The following is a 24,831-nucleotide window of genomic DNA, read 5'->3' on the forward strand; positions in this document are numbered from 1 at the left end:
AAAAAATGTAGAGGGTCTATAATTTTCAATTCTTTCTACAGACAAGCTTTTGGACCTTGCACAAGTGTATTAGTTATATATTGCTGTGTAACAAATTATCCCCCAAACCTAGTGGCTTAAAACAACAAACACTGATTATCCTACAGTTTCTGTGTGTCAGCTCAGCTCTGTTGTCACTGGGTCCGCTGGCTCAGGGTCTCACACGAGTACAATCCAACTGTCGGCTACGCCTAGGATCTTTGCTGGCTATTGGTAGGAGACATTAGTTCTTTGAAGTGTGGGCCTTCATGGGGCTTCTCCCAACATGGCAACTGACTTCACCACAGAGAAGGATCACAGACAGGCAGAGAGAAAGACAGAAGTCTTAGTCTCTTTGTAACCTAGACTTGGAAATGACATTCCACCACTTTGGCCCTATTTCGTCCATTTAAAATGAGTCAGTCGGTCCAGCTCTCACTTCAAGGCAGGGGTTTTGCACAGGGAAGGACTCCAGGAGGAGGCATCACTGGAGCCGTCCTAGAGACTGCTTACTGCCAGTCACTGGGCCTTTCTGTACTTCAGTTTGGTCATCTGTAAGCATCTACCACTGTGAATATGAAAATAATTAATATATGTAAAGTGCTTAAAACAGTACCTGGCAGAGGATGAGCACTAAAAAACTTTAGCCAATTATGGATACAAAGATAATGCAAGTGTATATACCTACTCTGTGCAATACACAGTACTGAGTTCATGGTGGCTGTTCAAGAAAATACCTGGAAAGACCCACAATTATTCAAGCCCTGGCTGGTGTGGCTCAGTTGATTGGAACATCATTCCATAACCAAAGGGTTGTAAGTTGGATTCCTGGTGGGGCGCATGTCTAGGCTGCGGGTTCCTTCCCTGGCTGGGCACATATGGGATCAACCAATCGATGCTTCTCTCTCACATCCATGTTTCTTTCTCCCTTCCTCTCTCCCAAAGTGGTGAAAAATATGTCCTCAGGTGAGATTTTAAAAAAAAAAAAAGGAAGTTTGAGCATGTGGAAATTACCCCAGAAACAAAAGTAATTTATAAAGATAGAAGTTCCTACCATAATTATCAGGGGGCTTCACAGTTACCTCCAAATTTCCCACAAGCTTTCCCCTTATTAGAAATTTCCACGCAGCAAGCTCCAGTGCAATCCTGACTCATGTCTAAACCTCAACCACGCTTTGCTCTGAAAATGCACACCATTAGCCTGATTGCAGAAGTTGCCCGATTTGCAAAACCACACAATTTGTAAGTGACAGAAAGAAGGGCAAGAGCTTGTCTGCTAACTGGAGCCTTTCTCATCGAGCTTGGCAGTTTAGGTGAGGGTTTCTGGGGCTCTTCGTTTTGTTTTTTAAAGAAACAAGACTCACCCTGATATTTTAAGGGAAGAAAGGTTACTCAGTACACTTGTAGGCTTTAAGGGTCGTACAGAGGGGGAGAGGTGTCCTGCTTTGCACGTGTACCTTTTGTGCAATCCAGGACGCGGTGGGAGGGGGGAAGGAGGCCAGCCTGTCATGCGGTACAAATGGTAAATGAGTCATGAATCAGGAGATAACAAAAGGCTGGACCACCTCCCCTCTGTCTTCCCCAGGCCACAAAATCACCCAATTACAAGCCAGGCAGTAGTAGCAACTTTCCAGGGCAAATAAACCTCACAACGGATGTATGCCCTCCTGATAGAGTGCTCAAGCTCACTGTCCAATGTGCAAAGTCCTGAGGAAGGAGGAAGAAGGAAGTAGGACTGGAAAGGCCAGCCTGGCCGCCTTGAGCGGTCACAAATGTGGGTCAGCCACCAAGCCTTTCCACTCCCATCCCACCTATCTTCAGCAACTGCCAAAAGAGACTTTTGGTTTTTTTTAATTACCTGCTCGACTTAATCAGGAGTGCAATGATATGTAGATGGAAGTAAGAAGAAATTTCTCCATACCATGGGAGGCAACTGCCAGAGTAAGAGTAGATGGTTTACTTGTGTTTTTGGAAAAATAAACCAAATCTCTCCGCAGATAATTGCTTTTTCTGTTCATTGTTTCAACACCTCTGAAACAAAATTGCCTTTTGGACAACCAGGGCCTGGCTGAGCTGAAACACAGAAAGCTCACTGTCAACATAGCAAAGATGGGGACCCCTCTTCTCCAACGAGAGCTAGTAAGCCCTGGGCACGGGGGCCACCTACACTGAGAGGCCAGAGGTGGAAGGAAACGAATCTTGGTAACAATTCCACTTGTCCCCTGGTTGGGTGGCTCCACTGGTTAGAACGTCGTCCCTAGCGCCAAAAGGTTGCAGGTTTGACCCCTGGTCAGACAACATATGTATCCTCATGTAGGGATTACAAAGTTCCACTTGCTTGGGTATTAAATTAAAAATGGAAAATACTATACTTCTCCAATAAAAGTGAAACTGTGGTTGATTTCTTCTGTTGTTATTGTCATTATTATGTTCTTTATGACATAAAAAAGCACACATGGAATAAATAGAATAAAAATGTTAGAATGATTTAATGTTTTTTTTTGAAGGCCAGCTAAGGAAAGAATTTATGTAAAGTGCACCCACAAAATTCAGTGCTTTATTACAGGCCCTGCATCTGTTTTGTGACTGTGTTGAGTGTGCCAATCTTAACTCTTTAACCAGACCATAAGTGGGAGTCAGGCATCTCTGAAAGGGATATAGACTAGTAGTTAAGAAGGGCTCTGGAGCTTTTTCCAGACATTATCAGCTGTGTGATCCTGAGCAAATTAATCTCCCTGTGTCTCAGTTTCAACTATAAAAATAGAAATGAGAACAATAGTATCCATCATGTAGAGTTATTGCAGAGTCCTTAGAATGAATTATCCATACCTGGCACATAGTGGGCACTCAGTAAATATTACTTATTGTTATTCTGTAAAGAATTTTACAAGATTATTTATTTATTTTTAGAGAGGGGGGAGAGAGAAAGAGATGGAAACATCAATGTGTGGTTGCCTCTCGAACGCCCCCTACTGGGGACCTGGCCCGCAACCCAGGCATGTGCCCTAACACAGAATCAAACTAGTGACCCTTTGGTTCGAAGGCTGTGGCTCAATCCACTGAGCCACACCAGCCAGGGCCAGTTATAACTACTTTGTACCCCCTTTCCAAACTCTGACTCAACCATACTACAGTGCTTTTCAAAAACCTTCAGTGGTTACTCCTTGTCACTGAGGTAAAGGTCTTACCAGGCCACCTGAGGCTCCCAAGCACCACCACCAAACCCTAAGTCCAACGCACTCCGAAATGCACTGTCACACTCTGCTTTAGCCCCTGTTATGATGTCTCCGACCCCACCGCACCTCTTAATCTGACGCCCTCTCCCATGAGTGTTTGGTTATCTGCACTGCTCCCTTACTAGAAGGGAAACTGAATGACAACCATCATCAGAACCCAAACAATGGCTGGCGCATAGCAGATGCTCAGGAAACATTTACTGAATGATCGAATGGCATCACGGCTATTAATTTTTTTTCAAGACTCAGATTATATTCCACCAACTCTATGCATGCAGTCCTTCTAAGAAATTAAAATTAATTTCTTCTGGGCTTCAACAGTGTATTTCTTAAACACATTCTATTCACTGGTAATCAATATGAGTAGTAAACATTCACTAAAATATTTTTGAAGTAACAGCTAACATTTAAGCCGTGCTTATGATGGGCCAGGTTCTTAGCATATATCAAACTCATTTAATCTCTCTATCCCACCTATGAGATAGGTGCTGTTTTCATTCTACTTTTACAGATGAGGAAATGGAGGCACAGAAAATGAAAGAAATCCGAAGTGACACGGACAGTATGCATCCTTCGCCCAGTCCTGTCCCTCATTCCTTACCACTGTCTCTCCTACAAAATCATCTGAATCCCACCTAAGAAGCCCCTTCCTCCAATTCCAGTGTCAGCGGCTCAACTATGCAGAAAAGCAATTCAACTCGGAGCACGCAGTACACCTGAAACTGGCATGTGGTTCACTCTGCAGGATGTGTGCCTAACACCTCCCACCAAAGCCTTTAACTCGCGGGAATCTCAAGATGAGGGCACAATGCGTTATGTTGGGGAGTCACCCATCGTCTTCCTGTGGCCTCACGACCCAAGCCATATTCCCGTCACTCCTAGGGAACCTCGAACTCCACATGGACATGGAACACTGTTTATGAACTCCGTCCCCGGCCTACTAAGCAAGCCAGAAGCGCTCGATTCAATGAAGTCTCAGCCTTTCCACGGGCAAGAGAATAGAGTTTACCTCTTCCCCACCTTAGAGAGCAGGACCAGGGAGGGGCCCCAACCAACTCTTAACAGCCCAATACTAGGTGCTTTGCCCACTGCAAACCCAGCACGAGCCCCCCTTCCTGCTTCCACCCAAAGCTCCTGACTCCACGTTCCAGCCCAAGAGCCCAGCGGGCCGCACCACTCGCCTCCCCCGCGCGCCGGTGACTCAACCGGGGAAGAGAACCTCGGTTTTTTCCGACCTGTCCCAGGGCGCCCGCAGCCCGCCCCGCCCATCAGTGAAGCTCCCGCCCCGCTGGAAGTTGTCTTTCTGGTTTGAGCCCGGGGGGAGCGTCGCAGTGGCTCCACAGGGTGTGGCCACAGACTTCGGCGACGCCTTCCCCAAGGGCAGTCCCCTCCCCAGCCCCGAAAAGCAGACCCCGCGCCGCTGCGGGAGCCGAACTGCTCTTCGGCGCGGTCGGTGCTGGCAGTCGGGGCAGGAGGCGCCCACCCCAGGCAGTGCCGTGCGCCGGGGGCTGGAGCCGGGCGGGGCCGCCCCAGTCGCGGGGTGGCTCCGCCGGTCCCCGCGCGCCGGGCGGCCGCACACGTGTCCAGGCGTCACGTCCGCGCGCGCCCCCGGGGCTTACGTCAGCGGCCGCTCCGCGGGCCGGGTGCCGGGGTTCTGCGCGGCGCCGGGGTTTGGGGCCCGCGACGCCGCCGGGAGGAGGGACCTCGGGGCGCGGAGGGTGCTCGGGACGCGCGGGACGGCGGAGGGAGTCGGCGCGGTCCAGCCCGCAGCCCGCCGCGCGGCGGCCGATCCGGTGCCGGGTTCCGAGCGGGCGCGGTGGCGTTTCCCCGGAGCCCGCCGCCCTGGGGTCGTGCACCGCCCTGACCCCGGCGGCCCCGCGCTCCGCAGGCTCCCTCAGGTCCATGGTTGGTTCGGAGCGCGATGAGCCGCCCGTCCTCCACCGGCCCCAGCGCTAGCAAACCCTGCAGCAAGCAGCCGCCACCGCAGCCCCAGCACGCCCCGTCCCCGGCTGCGCCCTCGGTCGCCGCCACCATCTCGGCTGCGGGCCCCGGCTCGTCCGCGGTGCCCGCCGCGGCAGCGGTGATCTCGGGCCCCGGCGGCGGCGGCGGGGCTGGCCCGGTGTCCCCGCAGCACCACGAGCTGACTTCGCTCTTCGAGTGCCCGGTCTGTTTTGACTATGTCCTGCCCCCCATCCTGCAGTGCCAGGCCGGGCACCTGGTGTGTAACCAATGCCGCCAGAAGTTGAGCTGCTGCCCGACGTGCAGGGGAGCCCTGACGCCCAGTATCAGGAACCTTGCTATGGAGAAGGTGGCCTCGGCGGTCCTGTTTCCCTGCAAGGTAAGTCCCGGTGCCACCTGCGCACCTCTGCCTGGCGACCTCCCAGAACTCCTAACTCCTCCAGCCGACTTGCCGGCGCTGAGAGGCAGGTGATATCTGTCTTTTTTTTTTTTTTTTAAGTTTACACTTTGTCCACCTTCCCCCATACCCCATCTGGCCACTTGGAGAGTAGCTCTGGGCTGTCAGTTGCCCCAACACTGACCCCAGACTAAATGACACGGGATCGTGGTTAGAACACATCACAACTCTCCTCATGTAGTGCCTGTGTGCTCCGCAGATGTGTACTCGAGTGTGGAGTCAGGGCTGGGCCTCGCAAGTAAAACTTGGGCGGAGAAGCTGTCAATGGGGGTTTGAGGAGGGAGGAAACGGGCGAGCTACACGCACCCCTTACCAGCACTGGCTTGGCAGGATGGGTACCGGATTCCTCCTGCGCTCCGCACCTGCCATCTGCCTTGCCCCTGACACGTGGGGGCCCTCGGGAGTATAGCTAAAAAGGGGGAGGGGGTACCTACAGCCTGTTTTCTTTCCTCCAGCTACAAGAAAACCCTGCAAGCCACGCCTTCCCCTCCCCTGGCCTTCCAAGGACTGAAGAGTTGTGGGGGGTTTTGCTAAGTGGGTTGAAAACAGAATTCGATCAGGAATTTAACAAGAAGGGGATGCAGGAGCTGTTGTTACAGTTCTTTAAATCTAAATATACTATTGCAGTTGAATTTAGAATCCCAGATGTCAGTGTGTGTCAAGAAGGTTTATATATAAGCACACATAGACATAAGTTTTCCCCTCAAAAATGACTTATGCAACTTGCTGTTTTGAATGTATATTATCACCTATTTTTCTATGGCTGAAACATAGTTCTCCTTTGCTTTATTCTAAATGGCCACATAGTAGTGCATTGCGTGGTCATATTGTGACATCTGTTTACCTACATCTGTCACTTAACAAAAACCTTAGGGAGCAGTATCAGTGATATACCTGTCTATGTTCATTATAACCTAGAGCTATGCCATAAAGTTCATTTTCTAAACTTACAAATGGAAATAATGACGTTAATACTTTTGAATTTCTTTTAAAGTAACTGCTCTGTCTCTTGAGCCATTTAAGGTGTCTTGCATTTCTCCTTGGGGCTGCTTATTTTTATAGGGCAAGAGCTTATTTTAAAATTAAAAACAATCCACCTGAGAATTGAAGCTTGGGTCTCAAGTCAGTAAAATGAGTGATTTAATTTGGTCAGTGCCCTGCCACAGATCAGATTTAAAATAGCATATTCAAATAAGGGTTTGAATTCATGTTTGGACTCCGGGTTTTCTGTTAACCATAATAAATTACTCTGCTTTCAACCACTCTTCCTAATGCTTACTAATTCACCCAGTCCAGTAGTTGTTTCTCATAACATACGGACAAACTGTTTCTATAATTTTCTTAATGATCAAGAGAAGATTTGGTGATAGTGGACATAAGAGTTGGATATTTGATGCTGGGATACATTGTGGGGACTGGAGTTGCAGGGGGGATGTACCATGGGATTTCCAGGGAACCCTCTTCTCAGCCCTTTGCTTTCCCCAAAACCTCCAGTGACCAGCGGGAGAAGTGGCTTTAGGTGAATTACAGTTCACAGATGAGCGTTTGATATCAGTCGATGATATTCCATAATTTACTTTCAGAAACACGTTTTTCTCCCAAGAGAAAGCGAAGGACATAGTTATAACATGCTATATGAAGTATGAAGTTTCCCGTTCAGGACCCAGGATTCTGATTCCCATTGAGCTCTATGTTCTGTCTAACACCTGACATGCTAGTAAAGTCTTTCCGGAAGAGTGTTCTCTTGGGAATCAGGAGGGTACTCAGCCTTTCTGGACATGTCATTGATTTTCCACGTCCCTGTTCTCTAAGAATGCACTTGGGCAAAACTATCACTTTGCAAGCTGAAATTGAACAGGGTCAGCCATTCCCCTACAGACCAGGCACCAAACTTAGAACGTGATCTTGGTGTCACGTGTGTGTGTGTGTGTGTGTGTGTGTGTGTGTGTGTGTGTGTGTGAGGTTCATAATGCTGGAGTATCATGCCTCAACTTTGGTTGGCCAGTAATCCAAACTACTGACAGGGCAGCTCAGCCAGTCAGTTTGGATAAACCAAACTTGAATGTGTATAGAGGCCCACTAAGCAACCAAGATATGTTTAGTTTGGGAGGGTGAGAGCAGTAGGGAGTAGTAAGGCCTATGTCAAACTTCAGCCAAATAGGTCTGTGTACATAGCCCTTGCACTTGCTACTGTAACTCAAAAGGACTGCCTTGTCACTATCCCTGTGAGCTCTTAGAATCCGTCTCATGGGCTGGCTTATATGAGAAAACCAGTGTTGAGTTAAGTACCAAAGCACAGGTCTCAAGAGTTGCAGAAGCTGTCATTGTTTGGCTGGGAGCATTTCTGGGGGCCTTGATCCTCTCTGTGTTTGGGAGGGGATTAGACTGCTCAACTTCTAAGGCCCTGTAGTGTCTAATATTCTGTGAAATGAAGGGAGGTTATGTGGGATGTTTATTGGGTGCCTTATGTATGCCAGCTACTTCATCTGTGGGTCAGCTTTTGTTAGAGAACTCATGCCTATAGAGAGGTTAAGTGTTAAGTGATTTGTTAAGGACACACAGCTAGTAAGCGGACCAGCTTGTGAACCTACATCTCAAAGGAACACATCCTTTGCACTACTCAGTACATAGGTATTTTGGATCTAAATTTATCTCCAAGGCTCCAAATCATAACTCCAGGTTGTCACCAGTAACAAAACCTTCTGGTTGGATGAGTTCACCAAATGAGCTTTGGATAAGTACATCCCCAAAAGACAACATATCTGCTCACTATAAAATTCATTGCCAGAAATTTTGTAGGACACGGGGTAAGAGTATGGGGCTGGCATAACCTACAAACCTAATATTTGGGGGGATTTCCTTACATCTCTGCACTTTCCGAGCTTCGGTTGGCCGAAAATGGGTGTGTTGGCCAATGGCTTCCCGACGTAGGTGTGGGGCCACTTAATGAAGGGCTAGACTGCCACCAGCACCTTTGCTAGAGGGCACCATGTGCATTATTAGCACAAGTCTCCTTTTTCAAAAAGGCTCTCTGTCAGAGTGTGGCTCACTTCCACTTGTGATATTTTTAGTCCATTCTATAGCTTGTTCCACGCCTGAGAAGCTCTGATATCCGGTTCCCCGTATCTCAGACTCGCCACCCCCCGGAGCACAAGTGTAGGAGAAGTGAAGGTTGACACATTTGTGCCCTCACCCAACATTTTAGTTTAATTTTGGCCAAGTATTTCTCTCCACAGCTGTAGGAAATGCTAAAACCACTCCAGCCCACTTACACTCTGATGTGTTTTTCTTTCCTTTTTGTGTGTGTGTTCTCTAAAAGTTTCTAGTAGTGTATTTTTCAGTGATTATTGAACTGGTAAGCCTCAGTTAGCAAATCTTCCCTGCATTTGGATTGTGAGGTGTTATTCTTGTTCCTTAAGGGGGAAAAGTCAAGTTAGATAACCCAGTTGAAAGTTTAAAAGTTTCCAGTAAGGCCAGGGCTGGTGTGGCTCAGTAAGTTGAGAATTGGCTTTGACTCAGCTTGTAAACCAAAGGTCACCAGTTCAATTCCCAGTCAAGGCACACGCTTGGGTTGTGGGCCAGGTCCTCTGTTGGGGGCACACGAGAGGCAGCTGGCCAATGTATCTCTCATACATCTATGTTTCTTTCCCTGTCTTTCTCCTTTCCCTAGAAATGAATAAATAAAATCTTTAAAAAAATAAAATAAAAGCTCCCCCCGTGGGTACTCATCTAGTCCAGTGGTGACAAATTCCATATGCCAGGCTGTAGGAGTCATCAGACCCCTGGCCTCAGGGCTCGGCAGGCCCCCCGGGGCAGTGGAGACAGTGGGAGCTGTGGGGCACCTGCCACCTCCAAAGGCCTCTCTTGCCCAACACTGGATGATTGGTAGGGTGGCAGTGTGTGTGCAGCTGTGCCAGAGCTTTGGATTTTTTTTTTAAAGAAAAGCCAAAAATCTGGGTTTCTTTTAGTGTTAAGATCTCAGAGTATCTTTGTTTTGTTTTGTTTTTAACGTTGCCCAAACTCAAACGAAAGCCAACACTTTCAGGCCAGACCAACCATGTCTACAACCAAATTCCACCTGCCAGTGTGCAACCTCTAACCTGCTTCTCTGTTAGAAAGCATTCATTGCGCCTTATCTGCATGAATTTTGGAACTCAGGATGCTCCCAACTGTGTGGGGTTTTATGGCTTATTTTCTTTTCACCTTTATTTTGCCAAAAGAATACTCCATTCTGAACATTAGGAGACCTGAACTGTGTGATAGTTATTCTGTGTTTGACTTTCTACCAGCCGGTTTATTTCTTTGCACTCGAGTGTCTTCATCTTTAAGAAAAAGGCTTGGACTAAATGATTATGCCAAGGGTCTTTTTTTCAGAACCTAGTAAAACTGCTCCAGAGAAGAGGGCACTGGCCAGGAGATAAAACTAAATTCTCAGCCTGGCTTTGTATGGCCTTGGTTCAGTTACGTACTTCCCTGCGCTTGTCTGTTCGTCCATTAAAAAGAATGCAGATAATACCTAACTGGTCTGTGTTTTAAGAGCAGATTAAAAGTGGTGTTGCCCTGGCTGGTATGACTGAGTGGATCAAGTGCTGGCCTGTGAACCAAAGCGTCACTGGTTCGATTCCCAGTCAGGTCACATGCCTGGGTTGTGGTCTAGGTCCCCAGTAGGGGGTGAGTGAGAGGCAACCACAGTTTGATGTTTCTCTCCTTCTCTTCCTCCCTCCCTTCCCTCTCTCTAAAAATAAATAAATAAAATCTTTAAAATTTTTTACAAGATTAGAAGTAGTATAGAGGGCTTTTGCTTGCCACGTCAAATAGAAGATGACCTGCATCAGGGTGGTTGCTGGGTGGGAGTCCTTGGTCATCTGGAATTCTGAAGGCAGCAGCCAGGGTGCCAAAACCATTTCAGAGACCTCTTAACTTCAGAAATCCTCCTGAGACAAAATAATTTTGGAAACTGCCCCGCAGTCCTCTCTACTAGCCGCAGTTGACCAGGTTGGCTCATTGGAGCGTGCGCTGGCAAGCGCCGGCGTCCACACACAGTTACAGTGAGGCTCCAGATTTTAAAGCACAGCATTGAAAATACAGCTTTTAGGTGTAAAATTAAGAACAACAGCTCTAGAATGTTTTGTGGGAGTACTAAAGTTTAATGTTGATTCCACACATAGTTGGCCAAAGATTCTTCACAGGTCACTGTGGCCTGGAACTGGCATGCATCATTATTACTTATAGTTGGTCTTTAGCACAACCAGAGGGGAGGTGAACCCCAAAGTACATCAGGTCTGGCCTATAAGGTCGTCCCCAGCCTAAGACTGAATTAGATTCTTCATTCTGCATTTGAAGCCACACATACTGTGAAATGAATGTCTTAGGAGCCAGACACATACATCTGGTGACACCTGTAAACAGTGGCATTTTTATTCACACCCAGAAGGTCTCCACTCCTTGAAAGGGGCACATAGTAGGTGTACATTGGCTAAAGTGAATGGCAGCAGTTGGGGCCATTGGGCAAATCGTGCAGGGCGTGAACAGACCTGGGGCATTAGGATGGGGTTGCACTCTGAACATCCTGAAACAAAAGAAAGCTGAACACTTTTTCCGATCAAATGTATCTTTATGTTAAACCTTAGAACATTGTTGTCTGAGAGTTACGAGAGATACTAAAAATCCTCCAGCAGAATTTCATCAGCTTTGCCCCAGATGCCCATCATTCTCCACTACTTTCTTAAAAATTGAGAAACTGTTGTTTTCATTTCCATTTGGGTACCGATTTTCTGTAATGATTTTTAGACTCCATAGTGTCTGTGAGATAAGTTTTCAGCCACAGACACTATAGAGGTGAATGAAATATACACCTGGTGTTAAATGTGTGGGCCCGGCCTTATTTAAAACTCTGAATCAACAAAGGCAGTGTCTTCAGGGCACGGCTTTGCCCCAGGCTACCCCTTACTCTGGTAGTTTTGAGGTCAGGCCTTACCTACTGGGCCTCCTGGTCCAGATCCCACTGTGACTGGCTGGCGACCTCTCCAGGCCTCTGTGGCTTACTGGTAAAAATGGAGTGATGATTGGGTTGTCGTAAGGCTCAAATTTGGTAATAATTCATGCTTGGCCCAGCATGAGTAAACACTAACAGATGTGCACAATTAGAAGCTGACCGAAAGCAATGGCCAGTGTGGGAGGTCAGGCCAGGCATAAACTTTAAAAAGAAAAAAGAACTCTTTATTTTATTTTAGGAACCCATGGAGTCTCCCCCTGAGCTGCTCTTCCATAATCCTAATCCTGTAGGGCACAGGTGGCAAACACGAGGCCTGCAGGCCGAATCCAGCCCTCCACCTTGTTTCTACCTGGCAGCAGCACCGAGCTCCTTGACCCTAGTTCAGGAGTAGCTACATTTACACAGTCCTAAAATTACAGTCAGCCCTTTGAAGGCAACCACAGGGTTGATGTGGCCCCCGGTGAAAATGAGTGTGACCCCCCTGCTGCAGGGTTTTCATAGAGCTCAGTAGATTGGTTTTGACATAGGTTTTTCAGTGATGAGACTTTTTTCATTTCTTTAATGCTTTTAGAAGGGAAAGCCTGGTTTGATTAAGCAACTTTTTAAAATGTGTGTATGCGTGTTTCTACACATTATAGAATACGTTGTTAAAATTATTATTTTAAAATATAGAACATAGGAAGTAATATACAATTTTAATCCCCTATGATCCCCCTGCTTAGTAATAGCCACTATACTGTTTTTATATACCCTTGCCAAGTTACCTCTGCGTCCGTAGAATTTTTCTTTCATTAAAAAAAAACAGGTGAGATGGAGAATCCACACACTGTTTCATAACCTATTTTTACATCTAACAATGTGGCTACTTCCTTCACATTAATAAATAGTCTTTAAGGTCATGTTTTATGGCTGCATAGTATTGCAATTTTATAGCAGTACCAGGGTTACTTAATCAAGTTCTTGTTTGTGGTCGTATAAGTGATTGATTATTTTTCTTACTGTGATTTAAGAAAAGCAGCAGCAGCATTGCTATAACTGAATCCTTGTTTATAAGAAAAGTATTAGTTCCTAATGATAAATTTCTAGAAGTAGAATGGAAGGGCAAATGGTATGTGCAAAAACTAAAGGCTTTTGATAGCAGAGCCAACTTGCTTTCTCACTTGGAATCATTTACAGTGGAGTACCGGTCTGTCCCCCAGCACTGGCTGTTATGCTTTTGGTTTTCTTGATGCTGTTACCTTTTTTCTCTCTCAGGCCAGAGGTGGCCCCTCCGGACTAGCTACTGACTTTTCATTGCACTCACCCCTGCAGCCCCCTGCCAGTCCAAGCCCTCCTTGTCTTAGAGCCCAGCTGCCCAGCCAGCCAGTGCCTCCCCTTGTACCTCGTCCTTCTGAAACTGAATCTGTCCGAGCAGCAGGGCCCTTCTGAAGTGGTAGGAGCAGAGGAGGCTGGAGACCCCTGCAGCGGTGTGGTGTCAGAGCTGCACCTGGAAGGATGAGTGGCAGTCTGCCCGCGAAGGAAAGGATGGAAGATCTGATGGGGTTATGCGGGCAGGCCAGTGGAGTCGCTAGAAAACACTGCATACCGTTGCTTACCTAGGTATGTTTTCTCATCATGTTATCCTCCTAACTACTTTTAAGGGAGATAAGACAAACTTAGTATTCCTCTCAAGAGGTTTGCCCAAAGTCACACGGTTTGAAAGTTTGGGGAGCAGAAACTCTAATCTGGGCCTTGTGAGTTACACATACAATGTCCTGCTACAACCTCCTGCCTTTTTTGCTGCCCACTCCACCCTGCTGAGGAACAGCGACCTTCCTATTCCAGACTCTCATAGTAGCTTTAGGAGACATGGCAGTGGTACCAGAATGGCCCTCTTATCAGGATTGCCGGATTCTCAGTTCAATTTGAATTTTAGATAAAGAACTTTTTGGTGTAAATATAACCCAAATATTGCCCAGACATACTGGGCATCTTGTATTTTTATTTGCTAAATCTGGCAACCCTACCACTTAAGTCTCCTGGTGAATGCAATTGCTCTTGCCCTGACTGGTGTAGCTCAGAGGGTTGGGGGTTGGCCGTCATCCCACAAACTGAAGGGTCGCAGGTTCAATTCCCAGGCAGTTGGCTGGGGCACGTGCCTGGGTTACAGGTCAGGTCTCCGGCTGGGGGTTTGTGAGAAGCAACCGATACACATTTCTCTCACGCCTCAATGTTTCTCTCCCTTTCTCCCTCCCTTCCCCTCTCTCTAAAAATAAATAAAATCTCTAGTCCAGAAATAAGGGCTGCTGGGGATGATGTCGCACTATTTGACAAGCTGTTCGGGCAGTTGACCTGATTATGCCGGTGGGAGCCTGGCGTAGAAGAGTCAGGGCGTGTTGAAAGGGTAGGCAAGGTACTGGTAGCGTGGCTCTTTAAGGTGCTTTTGTTTGCTTGAACACAGACTCCTAAGGGACCTTACAGAACAGGTTCTCCAAGACAGTGTCTGATCGCCTGCTAACTCCTGCTACAGTCAGATGAGAAACATCCTTGGTCAAAAGTCACCTTTTGTTTAAAGCTGCTAAGATTAAAACTAAACCCCTGCCAGCCCAGGGAGTCTTTGTGAGGTTAAATGTACTCCCCCATTTCCCCCAAACCAGGATGTTCTCAGATTACTGAGATAACATTATGCCAAGGTCTTCTACCCAGATATCTTTAATAAGAAAGCTGTCTGCAACATGGTGTTTGTCAACCTTCACAGGCAAAAGGAGGACTTTTCAAGCCCCAGATTTCGACTAGAATTGCCTTCTCTATAATAAGATAGTTTGTAAAAGTTAAATATCAGTATTTTCTTGGTCCCTTCACTATTTAACAGTCCTGGTCCTGAGTGGTACTGTTCTGTCCTATTGTTATCTGTGAAACCGGTACTGTGCTCCTGGTGCGTAATTCTCTCTCTGCACCACGTCATAGCGGAGGTGAGCGATTTAGCCTTCAATTTAAGTGAAAATTTGCTAAGACTCTTACAGGAAGGATGCTAGACAGATGCAAGTTGGGTATTATAATTAATTCACAAGGAGAGATTTCACTTTCACCTGATGTTGCCCACGTCTGAACTGCTCCACTGTTAATGGGAGTCAAGGGGTGAGTCACAGGCAGACGTGTGGACGCACTGGGGGTGACATGGCAGTCTCAGTTCAAGGTCACAGAGGACACTGGGTACTTGAGTTCTAATTATAGCTACTCTCCCAATGGTTGGAAACACCTTTAGAGCAAGAAGAGCACACAGCTGTACAAATGACAACGGCACCTTTGTTTCCCAACCTGTGGGAGCTTGACAGAAAGCTGTCCACACCCTCACCCCTAGTAGTTCCTGTAAATAAAATGGCTTTTTCAAAAATGAGAAAATGAACCCTGGTTAACAAGTCCAGAAGAAACATTTTTTCCTTATATGATCTTAAGGTTTATTGAATTTTTGTTTTAATTCTTTCCAGAGTAAGGCTTTTCAATAAAGTGAAATTAAGATGGTGAGGAACAATTATCTTCTGTAGATAAAGCTAATATTCATTTACCAACAAATATCAGGTGGGTGGGAAGCAGGCAGTAAATCAGTAAATCAATGAAGAAAATTAATAGATCCATAAATTAACTGGAAAACAACCTGTGATCACTCAGTTGTATATAGGGTCACATAAATAATTTCAGTCACTGAAGAGCTAGCTTGAATTGCTAGACATCCTTTTTAAAAAGGTAAAATTTAAGTTTAACTGCAGGTTGAATTGTCAGTTTCACCATGATTTGAATCTACACTAGATCTAGCTACAGCTCTCATCTGACCAAGTCTGAAGAGTGCTGAGAAGCTAGAGACTATAACCCATAGTCCCCCAGTTATCTGCTCGTCACACCTAGGAAGTTACACTGCCGGGAATTGTCCGGGTGGAACTCGAATGGATAACTCCGATTCCATTTCTGTGCGCCTCCCCAGTGCTAAAAGGGGCTGAAGCGAGGCAGGGAGGGGAAGGGAGGGTAACTTTAATTCCTGGAGCTCCTTTTTTAGATGTGGTCCTGAATGGAAAACCTTGGACCTTGGACCACTGAGGGTGGTGGCTAGAAACTGCACTCTTGGGCCCCAGACTTGTCAGGTGCACACAAACCTCTAGAAGCATCTGAAGAGCGAGGAAAAGGCAGTGGCTTCATGGAGGTCAGAGAAGTGCTATTTATTATAAGCACTGACACCTTCATTGGGAAGTTTTGTTGGTCCACTCAAATTAGTCCCAAAGAGACTCTAGTAAAAGAAAAACTAACTTAGTTGCATTTATACATGAATACATAGTTAAATTTTTTTTTTCTTTAAAAAAAACACTATTATGATAAAACTTAATTTGCTCAACCAGTTCTGCAAAAGGACTCTCTATCCCATATGGGATTAATATGCTAACTATATCCCTGGATTCTTTAACATATTTTTATTCTTACATGATTTCAAACTTATATATCAGTCCATTGCAATAAGAGTACAAAAAAATTCCCATATACCCCTTTTCCAGATTCACCTGCTTTCCTTCAGATGCCTCGTTCTTTGTGAAACAATTCACAAAGTTGTTTCCTTTTTGCCCCATTTGCCTTTTCATTTGGGCTCACTCTGTGCAAATATGTATATTTTTCACCATTTGAATGTAAATCGCAGGCATCCTGCCCCTTTGCCCCTTACCCTTTCACTGTATTTCTCCCAAAAGCATTTTCTTACATAAGGAAGGTCTAGTTACCAAAATCAGGAAATTGGACATGGAGTAGATACTACTATCTAATCCACTGTATTCAGATTTCATTTGTTGCTCCAGTTGCACCCTTTTGTGGTAATTTTGCTTCCGCACGTCTGGTCATGCATTGCATTTAGTTGTCAGCGCGTGTGTGGCGATCATTACAGTTTACTTAGATTGAAGCAAAGTGTGGCTGGCTTTTGCATACTCCAAGACAAGGGCACATCTTGGATTTAATTCAGAAGTTTGAGTATCAATAACAAAACATCAGTTGTGCTTTGTTTTCCTTGAGATATTCTCATTTCAGGTGCTGGCACATATTCGGCTAATAAATTTCACTGTTTCCTTGGAGGGAAGCAGAAGGAGGCAGGGCCGCTGCTGCCTCACAGTCCCCATGAGAGACACGTTTCTGCCCAAGCTCATGGGGCTGCTCCTGTAGTAAATGTTGGTTGTTGGAGTTCGACAAATCGTTCTTGAATTGCTTGGACACATATAATTAAATAGGTTAAATGTCCTAAACCAGTCACAGGATCCATGACCTTCAGCTAGCACCTGGCTAAGAAGGGTTGTCCTATTTGTATCCTCATTCCATAAACAAATATAATGCAACTGTTTATTAGGTAAATTAACAGGTGCTAGTGTTTGACTATGTTTCTGATGTAGCTGGTCCTATTTGTACGTAAAGGGGTTTCTTTGCTAAAATCAAACCCTGTGCCCAAGAAAAGAATTACTTGTATTTTTTAGACCATAAGATGCACCTAGGTTTTTGAGGAGGAAAATAGGGAAAAAAATTGAAGCAAAAAATGTGGTAAAATATTTAATAACATAAATAACATATTTCACCAATGTAAATGTAAACAGAATTCAACAGCAGTATTAACAACCATTATTACTCCCAAATTTGTTGGGGGAGAGGGGAGTGTGTCTTATAGTCCAAAAAATACGGTAGCTCTATTTACTGCTTTGAGCAAAGACTTAAACGTGAAGCATGAGGTTACACACTGCCTTTCCAGGCAGAACACGTTTGCACAAGACTTTTGGGCCATTGCGATGCAAAGAGTTTCTAAAGAGAAGTCAGAAATGTTATTTCAACATTTCTTTGTTTCTCAGCCTACTGGGCTGTCCTACCCCTCCCTCTTTAGCATTCTTCTTTAGCTTTCTGCTTCTGTGTGTGATGTGTTTCACCTGTTCCCCCTCCCCCCAAGAGGTGTACTTAAGCATATTCCCACCTCACCAGAAGATATTTCCCTGTGGAGAAATCTCGTTTATAGCTGGAGACAGGTACCAGGACCCACAGGCAGCCCGGGCGCTTCTTCTCAAAACCCAGAACATGCGCCTAAGAACGAGGCATCTGAAGGAAAGCAGTGACCTTTGAACCCTTCCTGTTCTGTGGGACAAGCTGAAACCTCTGGTGAGGTGCCAGAGAAGACTTGGGGGGGGGTGCCTAATTGCTGGTTGCTTATTTGTGAGGTGTGCTCCCCACTCCTTAGGGAGGGGTTTGGCAGGGCTGTTTTCTCCTTGGCAAATCAAGGAAAACGTTAATTTTAGAACCTGCTTCTAAAAGCAGCATATTTCTCCACCTTGGTTTTTACGTTTGTTGGGTTAGGGGCAGGGGATGCAAAGCAAATATAAATTAGTTTCTTTTTCTCAAAACGTTCTTTGTTTGACCCTAAGCTGCCCTGGGTAGGGAAAGAGAAGCTGAGAGGGAGCGTGGGAAGCGGCTGTGCTCCTGAGTGGCCACAGATGACCCTGTAGCCCCGATGAGTCAGCCCGTGACACAGGTGGAGCCACCTTGCTCCATGCTTTGCAGACGACGAAGGCCGACTTCTGTGTGGGGCTGGCACCCCTGAGCTGTCCTGGGCGGTGCCTGTGGGGCTGGGCAGCGTGACCAGCTCGACCTGCCTGCCTGCGTGGGCCTCTCCTCACAGCTGTGACTGTGGCTGCCCAGCCAGGTTTTGACCCTCATTGAAATCGAAGCCTCCAAGCCTGGGTGATAAGTGCCCCCCAGGAGACACGTGGCCCCTAGAAGCCTGGTGACGTTTCTGGTTGGCGTACCTTAGGGAGAGGGCACTTGCGCTACTGGCATCTAGCATGCAGAGGCCAAGGATGCTGCTGAACATCCCACAATGCACAAAACGGTTTCTACCACAAAGGATTATTGGTCTAAAATGCCAGTAATGCCACTGTAGAAAAACACTGAAAATAAACTAAAGATTCGGTGAAGTCCCTGCTTTCCCATGCCTTCCCGTTTAGGTTTTATCCCCACTGTTTGCTCCACTCATCCTGTGCTGGAACCAGATGGAAGTAGTCCACCCGCTGTCCCTGTATCTGCAGTGAAGCCTTCCCTACCCCCTTTCCCTCCCCTTGTCCCCACTTTTTGAATCACCCCCTGTCTTCCTCTCATGGTTATCTGTATTTCTGCCGTATTTGAGTTTGCTCTTGCAGGGGATGGCCCCTCTCACCAGGAAATGTCACAGAGCCAGGTCTGCACTATCCCCCTGAACTCTAGCTCTGAGGTTCGCAGCCTGTTGAACCCTTGGACCTTGTGAGAAAACACAAGGCGGGGGGGCAGGAAGCGGGGGCGGCCAGTGCAGTTGGGGTTTCCTGCTCAGGGGCACCCAGCAGTTTTTCATACATTCTCAGGGTATCTCCAAAAGCCTCCCTCTGGTCCTGGAATGTGAGCCCCTAATTCAGGTAACAGGACCGTAGTGTTCTGGAATGTCCTTGTCATGCTGAGACTGTGACAAGCATGAAGCGTGACAGCAGGGTGCATGGGTGTGTGTGTGTGTGTGTGAATGTACACGTTTAAAGTTCAGGTTTTTTCTTTTAGAATCATTTCTAATCCAGTCGTCACAAGTGTGGCACCAGTGATCATGAAGACATGCCCTCACCCATGATGAAAAAGAGAAGGAATAGGTCGGCATTGAAGTTCAACTTTTTTAGAAAAAGCGGAGTAAGCACCTAACACTTTAAAAAAAAACTTATTCAAGTTAATGGAGGCTGTAGCAAGAGCTTTTCTCATAAGGTCATTTTCCACACAAATGCTAAGTAATGCCTTTTTCATTTGCGTAATTTGGGGAGCTTCCCTCTTCTCTATATTTGGGTTGAAGGAAGAGTGTGTGACTTGTAAGGCAAACCAAATAATTCAGAATATAAATACTCCTACTTGAGATACACAAGAAAAACTTCTGAAGTGATTGCTAGGTGAGGGATATTTGCTGTACATCAGGCTGCAGAGCAGGGTTACCACGCAGGTGGTACTGTTCTATACGCTCTTTGCCAAACTTCATCTCCTTCCTGGAATTATTCCTGGGCAGCCGTGGTAAGCAGCCCATTCTGAAATGCCTTCAGACCCAAATACTGAGGACTTGTTTCAGCCAGAGAAGCTGCCAGGGTCTGGGTTAATTCCTGCTATTTTTATGGTGTGTTTTACACTCTGGGCAGAAATGCCTCGCCCATCAGAACATCAGAAGGCTCTCTATTCCTGGCTGTACCCTGGATTTAAAACACAGTTAATAGGCATGTGTTTATTAGGGCCTTATCCTTGTTAGGAACACAAAATAAACTTGTTTCTCCCAATTAACTTTTTTATACCCATGCTTTTAAAATTAGTCCATGGTTAAAAATATGAACAAGCAATTCCTGTGGGCAAAGTAAATAACAGTGACATTTCTGCCAGTGTCTATTGAAGTTTATCACCATCCACTTTAGGTACAGGGAGGAATGGGCTGCATTTCTTTCTCTAAGCCACTTCTTCTTCCTTATTAGGGGAGTGCAGACTGGTTTCTTTGCTTCTGTACCCTCAGTGCCTACAGCTTGGGAACTTGTATGGAGAAGGTGCTCTGTGCCTGCTTGTTGCTAATGGTAAATTCAGTCATAAAAATGAGAATTTGACCTACTTAAAGTTTACAAGGGCTTGATTTCCTAGAGCAGGGTAGGGAGAAGCAGAAACAGCTGTGGGATTTTATTTGTTTTGTTTTGTTTTTAGCAGTTGGACGTAGCACACTAGAAAAACGGCCTGACCCCGCCCTCATTTGGTGTCTCCATGTCTCCCAAGGGGGTGGGGGCGTCCGGGTGGGGTAAGGCAGGCAGTGTCCCTGCCCCTGCTGCTCCGTGGGGCTGAGGCGCACTTCTAGGTTCACCCAAAGAGGTCATTCTGGCGCCTTATCCTTGATAAGACAACAGCATAGTACTCGGGGCAGGTGTCTGCTTGTGGGCCGACTCTCCATCTGATAGCTAAGAAGGAACATTGTCATTTTTATGAGGTTGGGAGCAAACATCTAATTCGGGGGTGTCCGACCTTGTGGCATCTCTGTACCACACTGGAAAAAGAGCTGTCTGGGGCCACACATTGAATACATTGTGACACATAATCACAAAAATGTCTCATAATGTTTTAAGTAAATTTATGACTTTGTGTTGGGCCCACATTCACAGCCATCCTAGGCTGCATGTGGTCCATGGGTTGGACACCCCTGAATTCCATTTAGTGTGGTCTTTTCCCATTATAGCTGTGATTTATCCATCAAAAATGTCATCCTGAGCACAAGGGAGAAAAAGGTTTTATTCGTACCCTGTTAAGGCAGTATTTTAAGGGCCGGTTGACCACAGCAGAAAACTCATGTACTCCAGGGCCCCCTCTAGTTCCTTCCTCCTGGGCCTGTCTCGAGGGCCTGACATACTTGGTCATGAAGAGGGTGTGCAGTCGGACTCGAGGGAGTGGCCTGGGGAAAGTTCGGGGGGCTTCGAGCGGAGTGTGAGGCCCTTCTCGTTTTAAACTGCACTGGCTGGAATCAAACTGACTGGCAGCCTCCCAGGGCAATTAAGCTGCTCTGGGGCGTGATCTCCTTTCACCCAAGAAGTATGTCCTAGAGCTGTCAGGGAAGATTCCAAAGGTGGAGAAGGTGAGGTGACATTACTATCATGTGAGGGGTCTCCGGCCTTCTTCTGCGCCGGGCCCGTCACTTCAGCAGGCAAGAGCAGGGGGCATTAAAGGGCCGCCTTCCCCAAAGCCTGCCTGCCAGTCACCAGCCTGAGCCAGGACAAAGTGGAAGAGACCAAAAAAGAGAGGAATCACACTATTTTCAAAATTGTCTTTAAGTGAAAAGTAGTCTGGAGATAACGTATTCCTTGTCCAACCCTACCCCTAAGTCATTTTAAATTCTTTAAAATTTTTTTTTAAATTCACAAAAAGTAAGAGGGAAGACCAGTTTTCCTAGGACTGGCTCAACAATTTTGTTTGAGGTATTTATGTTAAGAGCACTTCAGTCCTCAAGTTTTTAATGTCGGAATGGGCAATATGAAATGCAGAATGTTCCTCCAGGTGCGGGACCTGACCCCGATTTTGTGCAAGGTAATACGGTTAGTGAATGGGAACTGAGACTTGTACTCTGAAATATTCAACTCCTCTCAAGCAAAAACAGTTGAGATAAGACCATAGTTTAAGCCCCGGAGACCTGAGTGGGTGGATACTCATAAAGACCTACACCGGTAGGACTTTTGAGAAGGCTCAGCGTATTTCTTTCTGTCCTCACAGTATGCCACCACGGGCTGCTCCCTGACCCTGCACCATACGGAGAAGCCAGAACACGAAGACATCTGTGAATACCGCCCCTACTCCTGCCCCTGTCCTGGCGCTTCCTGCAAGTGGCAGGGGTCCCTGGAAGCCGTGATGTCCCATCTCATGCACGCCCACAAGAGCATTACCACCCTTCAGGGAGAAGACATCGTCTTTCTAGCTACAGACATAAACCTGCCGGGGGCTGTCGACTGGGTGATGATGCAGTCCTGTTTTGGCCATCACTTCATGCTGGTGCTGGAGAAACAAGAGAAGTACGAGGGCCACCAGCAGTTCTTTGCCATCGTCCTGCTCATCGGCACCCGCAAGCAGGCTGAGAACTTTGCCTACAGACTGGAGTTGAACGGAAACCGGCGGAGACTGACCTGGGAGGCCACACCCCGGTCCATCCACGACGGTGTGGCCGCGGCCATCATGAACAGCGACTGCCTGGTTTTTGACACAGCCATAGCACATCTTTTTGCGGATAATGGGAACCTTGGAATCAATGTGACTATTTCGACATGTTGTCCATGATGCACCAACATTATCTGGGTGTAGAGCTGTATGGTTAATAAAGGTTTTTACAGATGTTTTATTCACTATGACTTCACAGGTCAGAGTCCCCACTTACCTCGTGTTCTGTTTGAACAGCAGCTTCCCGTCTGGCATCTGCCCCAACAGAGTTCATTGACATGGGATGAATGCTGTTGGCCTGTTGGTCATTTGGAGGCTGTTCTGTAACTTGATTATTAAATTTTATTTCCTGAACAACCCTTGACAGGTTGCTTGGGGCTTCTGTAGACTGGTATGTTAGGAATCGGAACTTCTTCCTGCCCCATATTCATCCCTCCAAATTGACAAAAAGCACAGCGACTGTCAGAAGATTGCTTTCATCTTATGTTTGGGGATATGAATTGTTTTAATGCATTGTAAAGTGTTTCTCAAACTGGAAAGCTAACCAATGTGCATAGAGTCACCTGAAGTAACTCATTTTAGACATGCAGATTTGGAAGCCTGTGAATTTAACAATCTCATCAGGTGATTCTTTTCAACAGTCAGGTTTGAGAATTACTCAGTTAAATTGTGAAGAAGGGTCCAGATTTTAAAGGTGCTTTAAGATTGCCCTCTACTGACACTGTCTTTCCACAGTTTCATCCCCCAACAGCCCGTACCCCTAAATTAAAACTAGAACCACAGATCCCCAGAGCTACAGTACTCCTAAGATTTGGTCCCTTATGTTTGGGGTGGATTGCCTAGGAAAGCAAGTCATATTGCCATTGACTGTTCTCATGTAATTAGTTTTTGCTCACTAGTGTAGATGACCTGTTTACATGAGGCTTCCCTCGGAGGCCCTCCTCAACTGTAGACGGTGGGAAAGACTAGGTCGGTGGAGTTCGGAAAGCTTTATAACCAGTGTCATATGCTTGCTATTTAAAGTTATGTCTTGATTTTGTTTTTGTTTCTGTTTTTTTGCCACATTCACTTTAGTTTTTTAATAAATATTTTCCAAAAATGAATGTTGTACTTCCTTTTCCAAACTGAATAATGGGTATTTTGGGTGTACCTACTGTGTGCGGGTGCAGTGACACTTCACCACTACCTTGGGCTTGCGGCTCTCACTATTTCCACAGGAGGAAACAGTCGTTTGTCCAAGGTCATAGCACAAGCCAGGGGTGGCACTGGGGTCTAAGCTCAGTTCTCGGAACCATGGACTGTCGTCGGTGTTACGGAACTCCTCCTTGGAGCTGTCGTTTGTCTGCCAGTGCCGGTGCTAGTGGACAAGAGTGTTTCTGATACATTACGGAATCAGAAGGAAGAGGCCTGGCTAGAGCCGAAATGCTGGGTTTGAGCCAGGGTGACCCACTCCCTCAGTCCCAACCCTAAACTCTCAGAAGAATTCAGAATGTTAGCCCTGAATGCTCGGTGAGGGTTGACGACTGTTCACCTTAGTGGCCCAATGGCATTATTATAGTAACACCAGATGGGAGTGATGACTTTTGAGTTGTTTGTGTTTTTTGGGTGAGATGCAGGGTTGAGTTTTCAGCCAGGATGGAGTTCCGGCAGTTAAAGAATTGCTGAGGTAGCTTATCTTCTGGTATAGTCTTCAAATAAAAGTGAAAAGCAGTGGCCTGAACAAAAAGAAGGTGCTTAGAACACATTCGGTGAATGAAATGACAGCTCACCCAGTCAGTCACATTTCAAGCCAGAATCTGGGAAGATCCGTGGAGGTGAAACTGGGGTGGGGGAGCAGAGCTGGTCCAGATGTCTCTGTCCAGTGCAGACAGGGCCCCTAGGCACTGTTTTTGGTGCATAAACCAGCCACGTTTGTCATAATCACTTCACGTTCGTACCTAACCATTCTTGTCATATGTGATGGAGGAAACCAGGATCCATTGGTCAACAAGGTACCAAAGGGTAAGCCTGTAATCAAAAGGGGAATCAGTTGTTCCAAAGCATAAAATGTTAGCTCTTTAGCCCCAAGAGGTGAGGGCAGGGGCCAGCAGCCATGCGTGCACTGGTGGCGACACTGATTCTACAGTTCAGACTTCCCGACTCCACATTCAGACACGGTTCTAACTTAGCAAATGCAAATAAAGTTTTGGGCAGCAAGGCTCTGACCTCTTACTCCCCAGCGTTATGTAGTTCCTTTAAGTCTCTGTCACTGGAAATCTGTAAACTTAACTTTTACCTTTTTTGAAACTAAGCATTTTCTGCCAGAAAACAAACAAAAATCCCCCCAGGTCAGTACCTGTTGTAGGAGGAAGTGAAAACAGCAAAAAAGATTATGTAAATTAAATGTCTCTTTATATAGTTCCAATTTCACATGCAATTTAAAATAGCAATAGACATTTGTCATCACATGGTCCATTTAT

General features: G+C 46.3%; 1 protein-coding gene across 1 annotated transcript; it reads left to right on the forward strand.

Moving 5' to 3' along the window:
- Positions 1-5,175: 5,175 nt before the first annotated feature.
- On the forward strand, positions 5,176-23,475 carry SIAH2 (siah E3 ubiquitin protein ligase 2). Its single transcript, XM_037136135.2, has 2 exons — positions 5,176-5,592; positions 21,935-23,475. Exons 1-2 carry the CDS (start codon positions 5,176-5,178, stop codon positions 22,490-22,492), a joined length of 975 nt encoding a protein of 324 aa, XP_036992030.2. The 3' UTR covers positions 22,493-23,475.
- The last annotated feature ends 1,356 nt before the right edge of the window (positions 23,476-24,831 follow it).

This window comes from Artibeus jamaicensis, unplaced genomic scaffold, assembly GCF_021234435.1.
Source record: "Artibeus jamaicensis isolate MK-2021 breed Jamaican fruit bat unplaced genomic scaffold, CSHL_Jam_final contig_466, whole genome shotgun sequence".
NCBI lineage: Eukaryota > Metazoa > Chordata > Mammalia > Chiroptera > Phyllostomidae > Artibeus > Artibeus jamaicensis.